Source organism: Chiroxiphia lanceolata, chromosome 26, assembly GCF_009829145.1.
Source record: "Chiroxiphia lanceolata isolate bChiLan1 chromosome 26, bChiLan1.pri, whole genome shotgun sequence".
Classification (NCBI taxonomy): domain Eukaryota; kingdom Metazoa; phylum Chordata; class Aves; order Passeriformes; family Pipridae; genus Chiroxiphia; species Chiroxiphia lanceolata.
In genome coordinates this window covers 4,570,489-4,591,835 of record NC_045662.1, presented here as the reverse complement: position 1 = coordinate 4,591,835, position 21,347 = coordinate 4,570,489, and the positions used below count along the sequence as shown (strand labels likewise).

General features: G+C 47.3%; 1 protein-coding gene across 4 annotated transcripts in view; it reads right to left on the bottom strand.

Annotated features, from left to right (window-relative positions):
- Nucleotides 1-1,234: 1,234 nt before the first annotated feature.
- The window catches only part of IKZF3 (IKAROS family zinc finger 3), a 35,806-nt gene continuing 15,693 nt past the window's right edge, over nt 1,235-21,347 (bottom strand). For 2 of the 4 annotated variants that reach the window (XM_032711074.1, XM_032711075.1), the window contains exons 7-11: nt 14,753-15,013; nt 13,906-14,073; nt 12,239-12,355; nt 7,107-7,223; nt 1,235-3,730 (exon numbers count right to left, since the gene is read on the bottom strand). In XM_032711074.1, the coding sequence (XP_032566965.1) occupies nt 3,039-3,730; nt 7,107-7,223; nt 12,239-12,355; nt 13,906-14,073; nt 14,753-15,013 (1,355 nt within the window). In that variant the 3' untranslated portion in view covers nt 1,235-3,038. Of the gene's footprint in view, nt 3,731-7,106; nt 7,224-12,238; nt 12,356-13,905; nt 14,074-14,752; nt 15,014-15,323; nt 15,370-21,347 lie in introns of all 4 variants that reach the window. The other 2 variants (XM_032711078.1, XM_032711076.1) reach the window with 2 other exon arrangements.

Here is a 21,347-nt window from a genome sequence, read left to right as displayed (position 1 = left end):
CAGCGAGGGGAAAAGACCCCTCGGCGCTTTGGTTGCCACCCCTGGCTGGGAAGGAAGTGGAGGAAAAAGAAAAAAAAAAGAATCCTCTGACTTTCTTTTGGGTTGTGTTTTTTTTTTTTCTCGTTTCTGTTTCTCAAGCGCGTCCAGCCCTTGCGGCAGAAGGTGTCGGGGGGGAATGAAACAAGGGCGAGCAACGTCAGCCTGGTAAGGCGGGTGTTAAGAGAGCTGCGGGTGGTGTGAGCCTCCACCCTCCCGCCGCCGGGATGTTTCCATCGCTTTCCCGCACGGTGGGTGCAGCTCCCGGCATCCCACGGAACCCCTGAGCCCACCCCGCGGTCCAGGCGTGGGGCTGAGCTGCCCACACCCCACGGCTCTTGGGTTTTATCGTTCCACTATTAACCACAGCTGAGTCCAACACCATTTCCCAGCAGCTGGAGGAACAGGCAGCGTTAGTTTACACCTCCGAGTGTATCAGTTACTCCACTGAGTAACTGGTTGTGCCGAGCACAGGCCCCACCGTGGCTCAGCCCGCCGGGGAATGCACCACAGCCACAGTCCCATCACACCCGGCTGGGTCACAGGTCCCAGCTCCAGCCCTGGTGCTCCAGACCCGCTCCCTAGATCCCATTCCCACTCCTCAGCCTGCTCGTGCCCATGACTTCCCAGCTCTCCTTTAGCACACAGGGGTTTATTGAAATGTTTAAAAACTTCAGCAAACATTTAAGCACCAGAGACTCGTTTCTTGGTGCTGAAAGCTCCTTCCCTGGGGCCTCTCCTGCCACTGTTGGGGTGCAGTTCATCAGGAAACGAAGAACCACAGGCCAGAGAATGCCCCAAACCCAAATCTGTTCTAGACCAAAATAACAAACCAGGAGCAGAATAACTCAGGCTCTCAACCAACAGCAGTGGTTTTCCCCTCAGTTTTCCCAGATGAGGTGGTGTCCAAAGCTCCTCTGAGCTCAGAGATCCACCCAGGACCGAGGCAGCCCCTCGATGTCCAGGCACAGCCCGGTGGGATTCCCACCTCCCAGGCCAAAGGCTCCAGGGCAGCGCTGTGGGATGGGGGTGAAGGGAAAATTCAAGTGTGTTCTTTAGTGAATCCTACAAAAGTGGTTTAAAGGGGGCTCCATTACTCAATCCACTTATGGAAAACCAGATTTTTGGATGGCTCCAGGTGTGCAGGTTCCTTGAAGAACCTGCCTTTGCCTGCCCTCAAGTCAGCACATTGTCATTATTTAGGTATTTTATTCATTTATTGACAATTCTTTGGTGTTGAAAACTAAGCCATTGAAAAGCAAGCTTGTGACAAAATAAGAAGTTGATAAAGACAACCACAATGTCCTAAAAATGTCGGACTTAGATTCCCCAAACTATCACAGAAATGTCAGAGCAGCAGTAGAACTATTTCTCTTTGTCCTCTGGGAATTCTTTCCCTCCCTTTCCCTCTCTTTTCCAGTCCCAAAGGGTGGATTGTTGGTGGAACTGCAGCCTCACTTGGGGAGAGTGTTTGTCACACCACGACACGAGTGTTCATCGGGGAAGAGCCAAACCTGCCTCAGATGGGAAACTGGGAAAGATCCTAAACATGCTTTACAGCTCCACACACAACAGTTCTCCTGAGCCCCAGGGATAGCAGGATCCTGGATTAGCTCTTCCACAGCACTCTGGACACTCTGCAGGCTGAGTTATCCCCCTCCAGACCTACCCTTAGTGGGAAAAATGAATGTAGTCTTTTTTTTTTTTGTACCTTAAAATTCTTCGGGAGGAAATACTTGAGCCCAAAGAGGCAGAGGGAATGGAATTCGGTATTTCTTGACCCTGAACTCTCCAGCCTTCCCTCAGGGAAGCAGCTGGATCACCAGGGATAACACAAAAGCAATGCAGCTCTCAAACCACACAAGGGATGCAGAAAGTCCATCAGAACACTCCTAACTAGGGGGTACAAAAATACTTCACAAAGAATAAACCCTCGCTCAGCAAAGCCATTCCCAAATCCCTCTCCAGCACAGAGACACCAACAGGGCTGTGGAGCAGGGAGGAGTTCCAAAGAATTGTTTTAAAAACCAGCTTCAAAGGGAGGCACCTGCTTAGGGTGTGGAGCAGCATCTCCTGCCAAGGGATGTCCTGGTGCAGCTCCCACACACCTGCAGGTCCCACCCACTCCTGCTCCCATCCCAGCACTGTCCATAGGGACACGGAATGGCACAGCCACGTGTCCTGCTGCTGGAGCACAGCAGGAGCAAGGCAGAGGCACAACACACAGCACAGCTTCATCCTTGTTCATGGCACCCATCAGAAAGGAGGAGTTTCCAGCAATGAAAATCGGGATTTCCCCCAGCCTACATGGATGAGCCAACCAGTGACCTCACTGGGTATCCCAAAAATGCTTATTGTTAAAAAATCCCAACCCCAAATAGGTCTCATTTCTTATTTTGCTCTTGCTGGGTGGGAGTGACTTTATAGAAACAGAATAAAAGTGGTAAGAAAAATGAAAGTGTGGTGGGGCCACACACTCACCAGGGCTTAGGGGAAAAGCTTGAAGGAGGAATTAAAAATCCCTCCCTTTTCCTGCCCTTGCTTTCCTTGTTTTGGTGATAAGCCACTGGAAGACCATATGAGAATTATAACTAAGAAAAGCTCCTCCAACACACCTCTGACCAAACACCTGAGCAAGCAGGGGAGCTGCCAAGAAACCCTTTTGTGCTGAGTTAAAGCAAACCCTATAAAAACAAACACACGCTAAAAATTCAAAACATCGCAAATGGCTCTGAAGTTTCACAAAAATAAAGTTCATATCAAAACCAGTCTCTGCCCCGGGTGTTTCCCACAGTCCTGCTCACCACAGCAGCCAGGCAGAGATGCTACAGAACACTGAATTATCGGGAAAGAATTTACAGAGGTGTCACCTCCCCGTGACACGCTTAAAACTGGCCTAGAAAAATACTCGGGAAATTTCGTTACACTAATTAAAAACCCAACCGACCGAGCCTCCCCTGGGCCGGGAAAACACGGCTCCTGCCCTCGGAGAGCCGGTCCCTTCACTTGAGCACGACCCTGTGCTCCCCCCGGGCGATGTGCGAGGAGAACTCGTAGCGGTCGTGGCTCCGGTAGCCGCAGACGTTGCACTCGAAGGGGTCTCGGAAGCCGTGGCAGCCCATGTGGATGGTGAACATGACGTAATCCAGGAAGAGCACGCGGCAGTGGTCGCAGCGGAACACCCCGATGGGCTCCCCGTCCTTGTTGAGCACCTTGAAGGCGTCGCGCGGGCACAGGGCGGGCGGCTTGAGGATGTCGTAGGGCCTGGGGAAATCCTTCAGGGCCGGGAGGCCGTTGCGGGCCGGGGCGGGGATGCCCTGGCCCTGGGGGAAGGAGGCGTTCGGCCGCTCCTCGTGGTTGCTGTCAGTGTCCGTGGAGTCGTGGCCGCTGTTGTTGGGCGAGAGGCCCCTGTCGGACGACAGGCTCTTGTCCCTGAGGTGGCCGTGGCCGGGCTCGGCGCCGTTGGGCACGTCGGCGCGGGGCAGCGGCAGCGGGTACAGGCTGCTGATCACCGGCACCATCTCGGCCGTGGGCGCCGGCGGGGTCTGCACCAGCGGGCGCAGGGCCTCGGCCCCCAGGTAGGTGATGGCGTTGTTGATGGCCTGGTCCATCATGCGCCCGTGCATCAGCTCGCTCTCCTTCTCGTACAGGAAACCCGCGCTGTAGCTGACGTCGAAACTCGGCCGCTTCTCGCCTGCGAGGGAGCAGAGCTCAGAGTTACCTGGGCGGGTAAAGGAGGATTTAAACCCCACAATGCCTCTTCTAAAGGGCAGAAGTCACTGGGAAGTCAAGAGGCATGAAATGTTCTCTGCTGAAAGAGGCTGTTTGTAAATACAAGTAGCTTTCTGGTGGGGTTTTTTTGTGTGTGGGATTGTTATTTTTTAAAGTTCAGGCTTGGAAGTAGACCAGTTTAAGAAAGGAGGCTTTGAGGGTACTTTCTGATAGACTCATCTGTGATATGTCCTTGGACACTGAAGTCAGTTTTCCCCACTGTCCTCTGACAGCTACAGCTTCCTCTGCACCACACCTGGGTTCTTGGACCTCTATGCAAGCTTTCAGGTAATCCAACACTGGCAGATATATATATATATATATATAGGTGTCAAAAATCACACTTAGGGTCACTTGATAAAGGGTTAGTAAAAGAAAACTGTTTTCCTCTGGGTGTACTGGGGCTCTAGAAGCTCTGGACTGGACAGAAGGGAAGGACAGTTCACCTGAAATCCTGCTCACACCTTTTGGCAGCAGCACGCAACTGGTGCAAGGAGGAAATAAAACCGCACCCAAAAAGCACTAAACTAATTTTTGTAGTGAATGTCTAGAAATAAGCAACTGAATTCTGTGGTTACTTAAACCATAAAGTTGTTCTTAGCTTAAAGAAAAAAACAACAAAAAACCAAAAGAAAGGAGCAGATGAAAGGTTTCATGTGCAAGGGACTGGCAAACGTCGGATCCACGAATCTCTCAGTTACGGTAACTTGAGTGGTGCAGATGTTTATCAGTCACCTGTCAACACCATGACTCAATGTGTATGAAACTCGTGGGGTTTCACTGCACAGGCAGAAAACCAGGAGCTCACGTTTCTCTTCTAAAACACTCCAAAAGGTTAGTGAACCACAAGAGTGTAACTGCTTCCAGCCCTCAGCCCTGCTCGCCGTCCAGCTTCACGTGGAAGGAAACAAAGCGCTGCAGCGCGTTTGGGTGACTCACAAAACCAGCTGCAGGCACGAGAAAGATGTGAATAAATTTGAAATTTAGAAATAAAAAAGGCAACAAAAAGCAAAAATAGACAGGGATTCCCTAAACATTTTGGGGTTAAATAAGGTAAAGTCAAAAGGTAACGCGCAAAAACACAACGCGTGAGCACGGAATCGTGGAATATCCTGAGCTGGAAGGGATTCACAAGGATCATTGAGTCCAGCTCCTGAATGATCGTTAGGGCCTCACAGTGCTCTGTGATTCCACTGTGCTGGTGGATTTTAAGGTCCTCCCTGGGTACCCCTCCAGGAGAAAGCTCTGAAGAGGGGTCTGGTGCAGAGGTGAAGGGTCAAGTGCAGGCTCTGCTGGTCCCTGTCCTTGTGTGGGACTTGTACTGGTGCACCCGAGGCAGCTACTGGGGATGGAGATGTGAAAAATAAAGTGGGCAAGACTCCTGGTGCTTGTCTGAATCTCTGCAGAGCCCTCCAACTATAATAAAGGGTTTTCTTCTTCCCATCAATGGACTTCATTCAGAGCAACGGGCCAAACAAAGATGCCTTGTTAGTACACATCCCTGTCCCTGCTTCCTGACAAAATGAAACATCAGCACTCGTTCCCAGATTTCCCAAGGAATTCCCGTGCTGGCCTGGCAGATCCGGGCTCTGACAAGGACAGGTCAGAGAGGCACAGGAGTCAGGCCAAGGTCGGACAGCCTGCTCCTGAAAACATCCTTCCCAGTGATAAAAGGGACAAGGGGGTAGTTTTTTCACATGTTACTCAGCAAGAACAAGCACAGAAGGTCTAGAAAAACAGAGAGTTTCAGAAATGGGTTATTTTGTGCCTTCGGGTGAACTGTGATGGGTTCTGGAGCTTCTCCACAAAATCACCTGTGTGTGCAGTGCCAGTTGGTGCCACTCAGCACCAGCACAAATCCCACAGGGTCTGTGCCACACAGTAACTCACGGGCTGGCAAAGCAAACCCAAACCCCACTAGTTCTGAACTTAAGCCACACACCACTGGGGTGCATCCTGCTGTAGATGTGTTTGATAAAATACCTACAGATCAAACTGGTGCCAATTGTACACCAAGAGAGCTGGAAAAAAGCTAAAAAAAAAAACCACCAAAAAAATAAAAAAGGAAGCTAAAGAATTACAAAGCCATTTGCATTAGCATTCCTTTTTGAATCACAGCACACGGCTGAGCCCCACAGACCCAGTTTCAGTTCTGAGCACCAAAGGCACTCAGATGGTGTGGCTGTGCAACAAGGTGACCTTCAGAAAGCCACACTAAGACTAAATAAATAAATAAAAGAGCTCACTTTTTGTAGATGAAAGCCCAGTGTTACCCCACAAACCCACTAAGAGCTATGTTACCTTCAAAAATGGAGTTGGTTTCCCAGGTGGATGGACCCAGGAGCGCACACACCTTTCCCTGGGGTGGGCCCAGGAGCACACCTTTACCAGGACAGGTGCTCTGAACACCCCTTGCCAGGTGGGTGTGGCTGCAGCAGCCCAGGGAGCCCCCCCTGCACTCCCACTCAGGGGAACACCACGGAAGGTGAACCTTATGTTCAGCCAAAACAGCAGCACTTGGCACGGTAAATAACCATACAAACAGCACAAATAAGGCTTCAGCAGCACCAGGATTATACAGCTGCTGACTCAGGGCTTTCCTCAGGACACAGACTGGTGTTTTTTTCTCTTTAAAGGTGGGTTGATGAAATCAGACTGGCCAAGAGGATCTGGCATGCTCTGGAACACAGAACCTGCCCAACGAGTATTTAAGATCCCCGACATGCATAACTCTGATCACGTACAATTAAATGCAAAGAAAATGCTATGGAAACATCTGGTTGCTTAAATTACCACAAGAAAGGATCTGATATTTTTTAATCATAGTCAAATTTAGGAGGATGACTAACAGAAATCCAATACTTTTCTGTCTTTAGGCCTTATTGCACACAGGAATCCTGCAGGAAGCTTCAGCTCCTGCTGGGAAAACATTACCCTTCCTGTTCTTTGCCTGTTCTAGATCCCAGCAGAGAACATTTCAAATGCACAGGTATGAAAACAGCATATGAAACAGCATTTATAAATATAAATATATTTAAAAACCAACTACATAAATAAACACAAAGCACAACAGCAGCTTCCACCCAGTTTAAGCAGCCAACAGAGTAAATTCTTTATATTTTAATCAACCCCCTACGACAAATCACTAAAACCCCATCAGAACAACCCAAGTTACTTTATTCTTTTGCACTGGATGCTAAGACTGAGCAGGGTATTTAAAAGAAGCAGAGACATTGTCCCCGAGGTTACCGACTCGCACGTATTGAACTGCTGAGGATGAAAAGGGGTTTTGTTCTTACCAATAAATTTCTGAGGCATTGAGCTTTTCCTCTTTGCCACGTTGCTCGCTAGCCTGTCCAGCACAAGGGCTCTTTCACTCCCCATCTCTGCCTTGATGTGCCTCGCCTCCACGCTGGCTACGTTGGAAAACGTGCAAAGGAAGAGAAAAAAAAAAAAAAGAAAAAGGGAGAAAAAAAAAAAAAGCACACACAACACGTAGGTGAAAAGAAAAAAAAAAAAAGATAAAATAAAGGAAGAGCTGACTGGTTTAATCTCCGATTTGCCACAGTGACTGGAGGAAACAGTTTGGAGATCTGATGTAAAGTTGGGGTTTTTTTTGCTTTTTCTGTCGTTCCTGCTCTTTGGGCACCAGTTGTGGTCAGTGGGAGCCAGCACAGCCCCGAGCTCGCTCGGGGGAGCACAGACCATGCAAACCAGTATCGGTGAGAGCGAGAGGAAGTGAATGAACTGGCTGGAAGGCTGGTTAAATTGCAGATGGAGACAGGAGCTCTGCAAGCCTTTCTTTTTTATTCTGAGTAAGGCTGGGTGACACCTGCACACTCACACAGTGCTCCAGGCTGAGGAGAAGATGATCAGGCCTCTTGCTGCACTTTTCAGATATCAGTCATAGCTGTCTTAACGAATCACTAAGAAACTCTTATGAAATATATCAGTGTTCCATTAAAATCAAAACAATAGAACCTTTCAAAATTCACTTCTAACTCCTTGTTTTTCCAGGTGTTAGTGTCACTTCATTTTTCTCCCTAAATGCTACAGCTAAAACTAACTATGAGTGTTTTCTCTCTGATGTTTTAAAGCTCACTAACCTCCAGAATGTCCAATTTTAGGAAAAGTGTCTGTGCCCTGCGATCACCCTCATGGGACTGGGCCACTTAAGGCTCTTCCCTTTTTCCAGAGCTCTTCCCAGCCGTGTTAAGCAGTGCCCAGCACTGCACAGGGGCTGTGCTTGCTCTCAGCTCCTGGAGGCTGCACAGGCCTTGAGCTGGAGAGCTGCCACCTCATTTCACTACTACCACACTAATACTGATCGTAACTGCTGCAGCTTCCCCCCAGCCCTGCTCACACCTCAGCAACACGGCTCTGCAGTGGCACTTTTATATTAAAAACTATTATATTAAAGAGCAAACTCATTGCTGAGAGTTCCAGTGTCAGGGGTCACTGTGGTGACAACTGGACACATCTTAGGAGAGTGCCTGTGTCTGTAGGAGTTGGGATCTAAATAAAGAGGACAAGGAGGGGTGATTTGCTTTTCCAAAGTAGTACAAAAGGTTGGATCTCACTGTGAAAGAGTCCTGGTTGCTGTGCACATACACTGACATACCTGAATACAGAATCACAGGATTGGAATGAAGGGACCTTAAAGCCCATCCAGTCTCACCCCCTGCCATGGGCAGGGACACCTTCCACTAGCCCAGGTTGCTCCAAGCCCTGTCCAACCTGGCCTTGGACACTTCCAGGGATCCAGGGGCAGCCACAGCTTCTCTGGGCAACCTATGTCAGGGCCTCACCACCCTCACAACCAAGAATTTCTGCCCAATATCCCTTCTATCCCTATCCTCTGCCAGTGTGAAACCATTCCCCCTTGTCCTATCACTCTCTACCTACATAAAAAGCCCCTCTCCCTCCTTTTTTTGTAAGTCCCTTAAGGCAAGGGGGACTCTCTTGCTTCTCCCTAAGCAAGAGAGAAGCACTGCCAGAGGAAGGTGATAGGAACACTTTGGTTTCACTTCAGTCCTGCTAAATGCAGATTTATTAATTATTAGACTTAAATTGCTGTTTGCCAAGTACAGCAAGTGCTGAAAGTGCAGCTTCATCCTTCCCAGCTCTGAGCAGCCTTTCCCTGTTTGCTGGTGCTGCTCCTGCTATCACACGGGTTTCAGTCAGCACAAACCATGACTCACCAAACCTCAGCCAGAACTATTTGTTCATGTTTGTTCAGCACTTTGAAAACGTAAAGTGTATCAGAGGTACAAACACCAGCTACGAGTCTGAGTCAGGAACGATGGGATACCAGGGCCCAGCTCAGCTCTGCCACAGTCCTGTAACCCCGTGACAGACCAGCCCCATGCAGGGCATGAAGTGCCTGAAAGGGAATAACACACTGCTCTGCTGCTCTGGTTTTTATCCTATATTACTCCAGTATGTTTGGAGACTCACGTAAAAATATTCATCCCCGCTGCCACTTTTCAGCCTGGGTGCCCCTCTCCTGCTTAGCCAGCACTGGGGCTGAGGGTGGTCTCCCCTGCTCCCCCTGGGGTGTCTCCTTGGTGCTCCCAGCACTGCTCCAGCCTCAGTGTACGTGTCAGGTGTGATCCTGACTTTATAAAGTGCTTCCAGAAGAAAATTGTCCTGCCAATGTGATTTATCCATTATGGGTGACTGTTTATGTTGTCTTGTGATCACTGGGTGAGGAGCCACCTCTCCAAACAGTGCTGGCCATCACAGAGTGGTCTGGGCTGGGAGGGAGCTTAAAGCCCATCCAGTCCCACCCCCTGCCAGAGGTAGGGACACCTTCCACTCCCTCAGGTTGCTCCAAGCCCCGTCCAAGCCGCCCTTGGACACTTCCAGGGGTGGGATCTCCCTGTCTGGGCCGCTGTGTCCCCCTGTAGCTGTGGAGAGAGAGGCTGCTGTCCCAGCCCTGAGCACACCCCACATCCCCCTGCTCTGAGCTGTTTCCATAGTGTGGTTTCTGCCACACCGCCAGTGTGAGCAGAATTTTTAGAACGTGCGGATATCGCGAGCAAAGCCCTCGAGTACAGAGCAGAGCTGAAATTAGAGGCATTGCTTCCTGTAGCATCTCTGTGTGGTCACTCAAGAATGGAGAGTGGAACAGAGCTGGGTGACTGTGCAATGAGAACAATGTGAGCAGAGATGGTTATCAGGGACAATGCTCCAACAGTATTGTTACGTAAAGCTTTTCTTTTGGAAATATTTCCACATTTGGAATGTGTAAACCTGGTGCTAAAAAAGGAACTGGAATGGTTGCTGTGGTCCCGATGCCTTTAAATATTTAAATTAGTTATGGATGGTGGCATGGAGAGCATATTTGTGGTTAAAGATGGTTCCATGTGAGAATCACAGAATGGTTTGAGTTGGAGGGAACCTTACAGATTCAGTAATTCCAAACCCCCATGGGCAGGGACACCTCCCACTAGACCAGGTTGAGAAGCTTGCAAGGGTTTCAGAAAAGCATCAAGAATTGGAGGTGATGTGAAGAGGTAGGAAAAGGGTCAGAAATGGAAAGAGGATGTTTACTAAACACAAGTGCAAAATGCTACACTTAGGGAAAAAAAAATAAAATGTACTAAATGGCCTCCTGAGGGCCTTTCAAGTCTTTCCTCTCCCTGGTTCTGTCACCCAACATCCTGCTGGTACCAGGAAATTGGATGGAAATGCCCCAGAAGTTCCCATTTTTCATAAAACTTCCTACTCCCCTAAAAACACTGCAGTATTTGTAAGAGTGTGAAGGTCTCCAAGGCAGAGGGAGCAGCCACCTCCTGTAACAGTGGGAATTTGCATTCCCTGTGAGCAGCCAAGGCTCCCTGCCCACTGCAGCAAGGACTGCACCACAGGCTGGGATAAGGAGTGAAATGTCTCTGTTCTGAAGTGCATCTGAACCCTGAGAATCACTGAGAGCAGTGGGAGGTCTCAGGTTTTCCATTTTCACAGGTGGACACCCCGGGTGATTGCACAGGGGAGCGTGTACTGTAACACAAACCACAGCTACAATGTGTAAAGGGTTCTCATGAAAACCAGAACTCGCTGATGTGCTGATAGCCAGTTACTTTTACTAAAGCTCTAAAAAAACCGTCATGTGCTGATGAGAGAGCCCTCCAAAAACTATAAAATTCTAAAAAAACCCTCACAAAACTCTTTGCTAAGTCTCGTTCTTTGGGAGGTTTCACGTGTGCCTGAAACACCAACCTGCTCACCCTGCACAGGGTAAGGACTCCTGTGCTCACAGTTTTCACCACACACCGATGGCTCTTCACACTGCTTTTCAGGCCTGGCCTGTGATGATTGTCCTTACTATTGTTGATAGAGTTATTTGGAAGAAATTCCTCCCTGTGAGGGTGGGGAGGCCCTGACATAGGTTGCCCAGAGAAGCTGGGGCTGCCCCTGGATCCCTGGAAGTGTCCAAGGCCAGGTTGGAAGGAGCTTGGAGCAACCTGGGCTAGTGGAAGGCGTTCCTGCCCATGGCAGGGTGTGGGACTAGATGGGCTTTAATGTCCCTCCCACCCAAGCCATCCTATGATTCCATGATTCCACTCTTTGGTTTTTAAGACTGCATTACAAAGGAATAGGAACCTGAATTCTGGAATTCTGCTCAGATCAGTCATAGAACCCCTTGAAAGGTCACAATCAGTCCCTGACTCTGAATGGGAAAAGAAATTCTTCCCTGACTTACTGGTGTTTGGTGGGACTTAAATCACACAGTTCATTTTAGGATTTGAATGGTTTGGGTGAAGCAGGGACAAATATTATGGTGGTTATTTTCCACCAAAGTGTTTTGGAACTGCAGCACTAAGACGGAAAAGGGGAAAATAAGAAAAAACAAGCTTTGATATATTTTACCTTCATCCTTTTGCAAAGGCAGCTCTGTACTCAAAGCAGTCCCTTACCTCTCGCTCCCTCCTAAGCTGATCTGTCACGGATTTTTGGGATACCAACCCATTTTCATGCCCTGGATCCAGGCCACTAAAACTTCTGTAAATTTTAACAGATTCTGACTAATAGTTCTTATTCAAAAGAAGAGGAACCACCAAACAGACTGAGACATGAACAACTGTTGTCAAAAACTCATCCCATAAAATGAGCCACATAATGGCATTAATGCAGGAATAATTTAACTCACTGTGAGTATCACCTACAGAAATGCTGGGTACAAGGTACTTTAGATGTTTTATTCAAAGTAACTGTGAAATAAAAAAGGGATTAAAATAAAAGCACTCTTTAACTACCTGCCTGAGGGCTGCGTTGAACCAGCCCCTTTATAACATTACAGCCCCTCGGGTTACTGAAAACAAGTGGAGGAAAAGCTGTTCTCAGGCTGTGGGTTAACAGCTCACCAGACGCCCTTTTTTAAGCCCTGTAATGCACCAAACCCCCAAAACCACTGTGATAAACTCACCAGCCTCACACATGCCAGCGTTCTGCAGGTAAGTCCGGCACCGCTCCTTGTGCTCCTCCAGCGAGCTCCTCTGCTTGTAGCTCCTGCCACAAAACTCACATTTGTATGGCTTCTCCACTGGAAAAAAATAAATAACAACTTCATTAAAATAACTACAAGAGACCATTAAAACACCCTCTCCTGACGTTCAGCACGTAATTACCAACAGCTTATGTTCAGCTCATGGAGAATGCTCGAAATTCCTGCTGAGTTTAATCGTCACAAATTTAGGGTGACACGAGGGTGAAACCACCAGATACAGAGTTCCTCCTCATACCCTAAGCTCTAAGAAGAGGACCATACCCTAAGAAGAGGATTTAAATGAGAACACTGTTCCCAGGGCCCTGTAACTGCTTTCCTTGGAGTAGCTTCCCTAGGGAAGGCTATCGCTGCCAAACCAGGACTGCCACAGCCCTGAGTGTCTGACCTGGGTCCTGCCTGTACAGAATTCTTCAAGGATTTCATTAAACTGATTTAATTTCCAAAGGCATTTGTTGTAGAGGGAATGATGTTCCTAATTCATTTAAACTAAAGCAAACCTGTTTGAAACTCAAGATCCCCACACGGCCTTTCCCTGTGCCTCATACACAAGGACTGGAAGTGCTTCCTAAATTATCTCAGTACTGGTTTGGGAACAGACATCCTCTAAAATTAGATAGTAGGAAAAATTCTTCCCTGTGAGGGTGGTGAGGCCCTGATACAGGTTGCCCAGAGCAGCTGTGGCTGCTCCATCCCTTGGAGTGTCCAAGGCCAGGTTTTAGCATTGTGCTGGTGGGGGACAGTCACCACCACTCTGCTGGTCTTGATTAAATCAGAATCTCATTTATCTGTGGCAGATAAGCTCATTTTTGACTTTGATTCTTTGTGAGGTTGAACTTTTTTTCTGTGCAGTGCAGTGCAGAGATAACATCTGTCATTTAGAGTCAATATTTTCTTTCTGGGCCCTTGTAGAACACAGGATATACACAAATCCAAGGGCAAGCACAACCTGGCTCCTGCAGAACTGGGGGAACTAAGACCAATTTTTACCTGGCTTGTTATTCAAGTCACCTCAGCTCTGTGCCTCCATTTCCCCATCTGTAAAATGGACAGAACACCCTACCAGGCTGGAGAAGAACCATCTGTGAGCATGTTAAGAGATTCAGATGAAAGGCACTAGACCACAGAGAGGTGTCAATTGGCAATAGAGTCATTCTGTCCAGGACTGTGCTCCTGGAGTTTTCCTCACAGCTCAGGATGGGATGGGAGGAAATCCCAGCAAAGCACGTCTCACACTCTCCTCGAGTTCAGAGCTTGCTGGCAAAGCCAGCTCTGCTCATCAGAAAATGAGTTGTCAGGCGGGTGATGGGTCAAAGGTTGGACTCGATGACCTGGGATTGGACTCTTCTGACCTAACTGATTCTGTGAAAATCCCACGGAGGTGTTTGTGCAAGGAGGTTTGTGGGCTGTGACACGTGTTCCCCCGCACTAAGAGCAGAGCCTGAGTGTGTTCCACGAGCACAGGGAGTGGTCCCTGCTCCGTGTGGGCTCTCGAGCAGGCCGAGCAAACCTTGCTGACTGTCTCTTGCACCCCGAGTGTCCCAGTGACACACACCTGAACCACGTGAGGTGCCTGTGAAGTCACTTACCAGAATGTGTCCTTAAGTGACCCGTAAGCGCATCCCTCCTCTGGCAGGCATAACTGCACAGGTGGCACTTAAAAGGTTTTTCCCCTGTGTGTAGTTTAATGTGGCGGAGGAGGTTTCCCTTCTGAGTAAAGGAAGCTCCGCACTGATTACACTGGAATGGCCGTTCACCTTAAAATGACATACAGAAAAGGACATTTAATGGTTACGTGGGTATCAGGTCGCCCTCTGCCTTTTTGGAAGAGGAAAGAATGAGATACTGGATCGACTTCTTTCTATAGAAACACACAGAGTGGGATTTCAGTGGGAGGGAGGTGCAGCTCTGGTGTCAGAGCTGCTCGTAGCATATGTACGACTATGGAAAGCACTGCACAGTTCTGCCATGGAAAGAAGTGCTCTGGAGGAGGCTGATTCCAACAAGCCAGCAATTTTTAGAAGAAAAAAAAAAAAAAAGGCCTTATCTTACTGCAGGTTGAAACTTAAGATGCTCATTGGTTTGTTGCCCAAGTATAGCACAGAGAGAAGTACATACACAGGCTGGAAATGGCAGCACAAAACCAAACTAACTCGTGCTTTGTGCCTGAAATACTGACATCACATAGTGCCTTTCATCCAAAATTCTTAAAATGCCTCACGAAAATGCTTTTAATAACATTCAATCCTGATGAGAAGAAGGGTGGGTAAAGTGAGGCACAGAACAGTGGGTAACTTGCTACAGATCACACGTGGCGTCCAGGACAGAACAAGGAAAGCCTGGTTTTGGGATCCTTTTTCAAAATAAGTAGCCTGAATTAAAAATCATTATCCTGTCAATACCCAGCTCTTACAAGAACAACATAGGGATATTTACCAGTGTGGCTACGCTTATGAACCATCAAGACATTGAGGCTAATGCAGGCTAATCCACAGATATCACAAGTCATCTTCCCACTAGCTGGCCTGACGTGGTCATAGGAACCCGAGTGTCTCTCCAGTTTAATGCTCTCATACTCGTTATATTCTCTGGGATAGGCGTAAGGCAGCTCAGATTCCTCCGGGTTTTCCATAGGCTCGGAATTTAAAGCACTCTCCTCTCTCTCACTGTATTCACCCTTCACTTTGATCACATCATCTGCAGGTAAAACAAAGCACAGGAGTGAAAAGATGCTCATCTTGTGCACAGTGAAGTACCTTAGGAGAAAAAAGGACCAAGAATTATATAAAATGACATTACCCATTTCCTAAAAGTGTTACTGAAACCCCAAAGATGAAGAAATTAAACTGGTCATGGACACTTAGTGAGAAAACCCTTAAAAACACTGACCTGCCTGATGGATAATTTCTTTTTACAGATTATGAAAGCATAATACAGTACAAACTTCTCCTGAAATTACAGGGAACTAGTCAGGATTCAAAAGAAAACACTTGTTCACATCACTCACAATTATTATTTCTATAGAAATCAGCATCTCAGTCTGCTCCTGTGAACTGGAAATACAGAAAGACACAAATTAAAAAGGATAATTACATCTTGTAACTTTTATCTTCCTGTGGAATCTCTGGTGCTTGGAACACTCCTACGAAATGTGTCTGAGCAGTGTAAGACTCCCAGTGCTCCCATGGTACAGATTCTCCTCAGTTAAACCTAATCAATAATCCCAATTTTCACTTGCAAATCACAATTTTTATCCACAGCTCTCAGATGTGTGAGGAGCAGTCGACAGTCCTGATTTACTGTGTGAGTAAAACTAGCAGAGGCAGGGGAAGGATTTCCTGATAAATAAATGTATCCCAGAAAAATCGAAAGATTTGTCCAAAATCATATCATGAGGGTGTGGCAAAGAACCTGAAGCCTCCTGAAGATCAGCATTCATGGCCTTCAAACAGGTCCCTGGGCCTGTCTCCATGTCTGGAGGAATCCAGAGGCATTGACAAAGGCGGATGTAGCAAGTAGCTAATGATTTACTAACAATGTGAAAACATAAGCAAATGGGTCACACTGTATAAACAGCTGGTGATTCCCAACTTGTGGTGCTGCATTTCCTCTCCACTGTTAACTCCAGCACTTCCACTAAAACCCTCAGTGATTGCCAGGAGGGCTTTTTTCTGCTTAAAGCTGGCTGAGAAATTTGGGGCTGTTCAGCCTGGAGAAGGGGAGGTTGTGTGGAGACCTCAGAGCACCTTCCAGTGTCTGGAGGGGCCACAAGGAAGCCAGAGAGGGACTCTGCATCAGGAACTGGGGTGACAGGACAAGGAGGAATGGCTTCATACTGAAAGATGGGAAATTTAGGTTGGATATAGGGAAGAAATTCCTCCCTGTGAGGGTGGGGAGGCCCTGGCACAGGTTGCCCAGAGAAGCTGGGGCTGCCCCTGGATCCCTGGAAGTGTCCAAGGCCAGGTTGGACGGGGCTTGGAGCAACCTGGGCTAGTGGAAGGTGCCCCTGCCCATGGCAGGGGGTGGAACTGGATGGGCTTTAAGGTCCCTCCCTTCCCAAAGCATTCCATGATTCTCTGACAGAGACAAACCACGGCTGAAACTCCAGTTGTGTCTCAAGCTCCCCAGTGAAGACAAGCCCCACGAGATGCACCACGTGGCTTCCTGTTTGAGAGTCTTGTTCTCTGGCCACCTGCTCCTCCCTGCAGCCCAGGGTTAGACAGTTCAATCTGGCACTGAACCACTCGTCCTTTCTCCCAAGTGCAGAACACAAACTGCTGAATATGTATTAGCTCTGGTTCTGAGTAATAAACCACATCAAATACCAAGAACAAACAATGGGTGGCAGCGAAAATGAGGTGGCGACATAAAAGCAGAGCTGAAAAAGAAAGATCTGGCAACCCCAACTTCCATGAAATCAAAATTTTCAACTATATTTTAGTGAGAAGATCGCTCCTCTGTCCTAAATTATTCACTAAGCCCAGCCAACCTGTCTGAGTTGAGGCAGAGGGAAAAGGTGGGTGATGATTCCTTCATCCCACACAAGACTGTGGTAGTGTGGAAAACTCCAAGATCCCTCTTGTGCTCTCCCTGGATGAGGATATCTGCAGAAGGATGGGGTTTTCCCCCCATATTGTGTGTTTTTATCCCTCTGTCCTAGACAATGTTTAGAGGTTGATGGTGGAACTGGCTGCCCTGGTCCCTGATGAGCTCACACAGGTTTGGGTATTTGCTCAGAGGGTCACAGAAAGCTCCAAATTCACCCAAAATGAACTGGTTTTCTCCATGGATTCTTCAGCACCAGCTCTGTTTCACATCCCATGAATTCCTGCTTCCTCTGCAGGTGCCTTCTGCTGCCAACTTCATGTCTGAGGCTGCGAGGGCGATCCTGCTATCAAGATTCCTTCAAAATTAGTTTATACATCCATTTCCATCACTCCAAGGAAAAATGATTGCCAGTTGCTGACAGCAGCTTTCAGCACAGTTTCTTTTCCAGAAAAAAAAAAAAGGTAAAAAAAAAAAGTGCTTTTTTTTTTTTTCTGATGGGCTGGTTGTTTTTTTCCCTCTCAAAGGGAGGCAGCTCCAAAATAATTTGCTACATCCTGCCCAGTGCGGTAAAAGGAAGTACCCGGTGCAGCTGCACCTTGTTGGTACTTTCAGACACAATTTCAATTCCCACTTTCTACCCAACGTCTCACCTTTCGCCCGCGGCGCACGCGGCTCTTTGGCCGTGAAGGCCACGCCGTGACCTCCAGCAGAGGCTTCTGCACCGTTTCCTGCTGTTTCCCACCACAGTTCCTGGCTCAGCTCCAGAGCTGTGCCAGGGTTGGTGTGGCACCTCGCGGTTTGGGACCCCCCTGGCACGTCCTGGCTGGGCAAACCATCCCATGAGGAAAATAATCACCGCTGGCATTTCCACGCTGCACTTCAGGCTGGTGTTTCCTTGTACTGAGAGAGAAGGGTGCCCCTGAGCTCTCACCGAGGGTTTTCCACCCCTACATTCCCCAAAAAACATCACCATTGTTCCAGCTGTCCACAACATCCCACCAGAGCTTGAGCGCTTTCATGCGGACGTTAGAAACACCTCAACAGAAAAATTCACTTTCTGATGGCTGAGAACAGCAGAAGCCACAAGGGAAGAGGCTGTTTTCAAGCAAATCTACATTAGGAGGGTTGGAATTTTTCACCTGTTAAGGTTTAGAGGCTGCTGTGCCTCCCTGAGAGCCACACAGGAGACAGCTTTGGTGAAAAACAGTCTGAGGAAAAAGTGGCTCAGTGCAAGTCAGACTAAAATTAACCAAGTGGTCGCAGAGTCTGGAAGCACCAAATTCCTTTTTCAGCCCTGACTTTTGCTCTGCCCTGGTACGCACAGTGAGATCAGGAGATTGGCAGCTCTGTGGAAGGTTTGTATCCTTCACTTAAAAATCATATCAACCTATTTTAATCAGACCAGGGAGTTTCCAGGCTGGTCCACCTTAATCAAGAGGATGGTGAACGTGACTTCATGTAGAAAAGGGAAATTTAACAGAGGAAAAACACAATTATCCCTAAAAGCACTAACCAAGTTCCCACAGTGGAAATAAAGAAGTGCTGTCATCTCTTCTATCAGGAAAGTAAAGAGGTTATAAGAGAAACAACCCACCCCTGGTGTCCAAGCCAGGGAACTATTTTTCTTGAGGTGGTTCATGGAGTTAATATACACTGAGAAAAAAAAAAAAACCTGCAGCTTTTACACAACAAAGTACTGGTGTGATGCGTTAAGGCTGATGCACATGGTTTCATTTCCTGGGGAGATGATTACAAGATGAAAGACATACTCCAGAGTAATATTTTTGTTTCACCTGAAACACTGTAAAAACAATGGGTTCTGGAAAAAATCCAAAATAAAGCTGCGGTGGCAACTTCAGACTGAGTCACCACCCAAACAGTGCTTGTGTGTGCTCTGTAAAATCAGAGAATCACCGAGGGTTTGGCTTGGAAGGACATTAAAGCTCTTCTAGTCCCACCCCCTGCCCTGGGCAGGGACACCTTCCACCAGCCCAGGTTGCTCCAAGCCCCGTCCAACCTGGCCTTGGACACTTCCAGGGATCCAGGGGCAGCCACAGCTTCTCTGGGCAACCTGTGCCAGGGCCTCCCCACCCTCACATGGAGGAATTTCTTCCCTATATCCAGCCTAAATTTCCCATCTTTCAGTGTGAAGCCATTTCCCCTTATCCTGTCACCCTGGTTCCTGATAAACAGTTCCTCTCTGGCTTCCTTGTGGGCCTTTCAGATCCTGGAAGGTGCTGTGAGGTCTCCACACAACCTCCTCTTCTCCAGGCTGAAAATGCAGGAATGAAAAAAGTCAAGAGCAACAAATAATTAGAACACGGTGGAGGGTTTCTTAATCTTAGCTGTTTTCTCTAGGAGGAGGTTTCAGAAGGAAAATCCCCCAATTTCTCCAATTAATCCAAGACTTTGGCATCAAATACAGAGAAGAGAAGAGAAGGTAAGTTTTGTCCTGTTGTTAAGCAAAGTTTACCAGGAGCTTTAGGAAAAGCACAAGGAATAAAACCCAGAAGCCATTAAAGACAACGCAGGAAAGGGTGATGTAGCTCAAGTGTTTTACAAGGAGTGGGGTCATAATCGTGAAATCCTCAGCACATGCAAAAAGTCAACTGGGTAACAAAGAAACTTAATCATCTTAATGTGGCATTTTAATGATGCTGCTGATTTGCTGTGCCAATTCAGAGATAATGAGCCCCTAATGCTACAGATGTTCAGCCAGACTAAAGGAAAAAAAAAAAAAAAAAAAGGAAAAAGAAAAGCTTTTCTTGTCTGCCATTTCCTAACTATCCAATTAAACAAATTGTGAAAGCATATAAATAGTTTACCAGGTTTTGACAGCTGTTAATGGGATTCAGATGCCGGGGAACAAGAAGGGAGTCAATACGGTGCATATTGGAGGGTTCTTGTGACTACCTGGGTTTGACAGGTATTAACTGATGATTCATCTCCACAAAACCCCACAGACACACACCAGGGCTGCTCCTCGCCCAGGAGGAGAGATCCCTGTACCTGAACCAGCCTGAGACACAGCAGACAAGTGCTGAGGCTGAAAGAGCCAGCAGAGATTCCAAATTCAAGGCAGAATCCCCAGTGTTTGTGACAAACACCTCAGGGATGGAATCAACACACTGGGGGGGAAGACATGTCAGGAATTCAAAACTCCCATATTCCTTAGTGAATAAAGAGAGTACATCCCATAAGATTATAAACTGGGGAGGGGAAATAATCAAAAATGCAATGCTATACCTAAGTTTCTTTCCTTAAACAACAAGAAGCAAACAATTCCATGTGTGTATTGAAAATCTGGAGACTGTAAGTACTGGGGAATTATAAAACGTGAAGTGAAACAGTAGCAACCTGAGGGTTTTTATTAATTGAGGCAACACAGTCAGAGATAAGGCAACTTTTCTCCATGTTTTTCTTCTACCCCATTGCAGATATCCATTTGGGGAAGGGAAAGGAGCTCAAGCCTTTTTGGCCCACCCTGGCTTTGTTTCTCCTCTGACTCCAGCACTCAGCTCCCTTTTTCCCAACAGCTTTTATGAGATCATTGTTTGCCAACAAAGGAAGGAGCAATCACCTCTCAGCAGTATCAACTTCCAGCCAGACAGCAGAGACAACAACCCCAACGAGGATGTGGTGACAATAAACACCCTGGGAGGGTGTGAACGCTGGACCTGTCCCACTCCTCGGGTCTCTTTTTGTGTCACTACGGGCCAGAGCAGCAACAAAAGTCGCAAATTTTGCATTTATGACTTGGACATACTGGCTTTGAGTTTATTTTATCTTTGTGCCTCTTAGTATTTTCTTAGCCCTGTTGTTCAATACCCATTTTTGCACAAAACACAAGTATCTGTTTTGCTTAGATGCTGTATAAAGCAGAGGTGAGTGGTAATTCCCGAACGACCCCCGTGCAGAAGGCACCCGGTGGGAAAATTTCACTTCTAAAAACAGGAGAGAAACTTCCATCATTCCGCTTTGTGGAGTGAGGGCTCGGTGGCCACGAACCTCCTCGGTTTTACTGTGACTTCAAACAAAAATAGGAACAGATCGAATGGAAACGCAGCAGCGAGAGTTGGAAGGAAAATAAGAAAAAAACCCAAAATCAGCCAGGCGTCATTTTCCAGGCGCTCAGATGTGTATTTTCTACTTCATTAATACCAGCGTCTCTCCATCATTAAAGCACAGTGTAATTTATCTAGTTGTACAATTAATTGCAAAATAACCCCCACCAAACAACACACGTCGTTTCCAAGCTCGTGCGAGTCAGAAAACTTGAAGTATGTAACTGATTCTTACAGCATCTTATTTAATACAAGGATTTTTCTTATCAAGATGACTATTCCTGTGTAAATCTGTAATTTTGCACCCTTTTATTACCAATTTCTTAATGCTCTAGTGGTTTTTAGGGTTTTCATTCTAAAGGTTCCCAAAATGCGTCACAGTTGTACTAACAAAAATAGGGATAAAGGACAAATGTTGC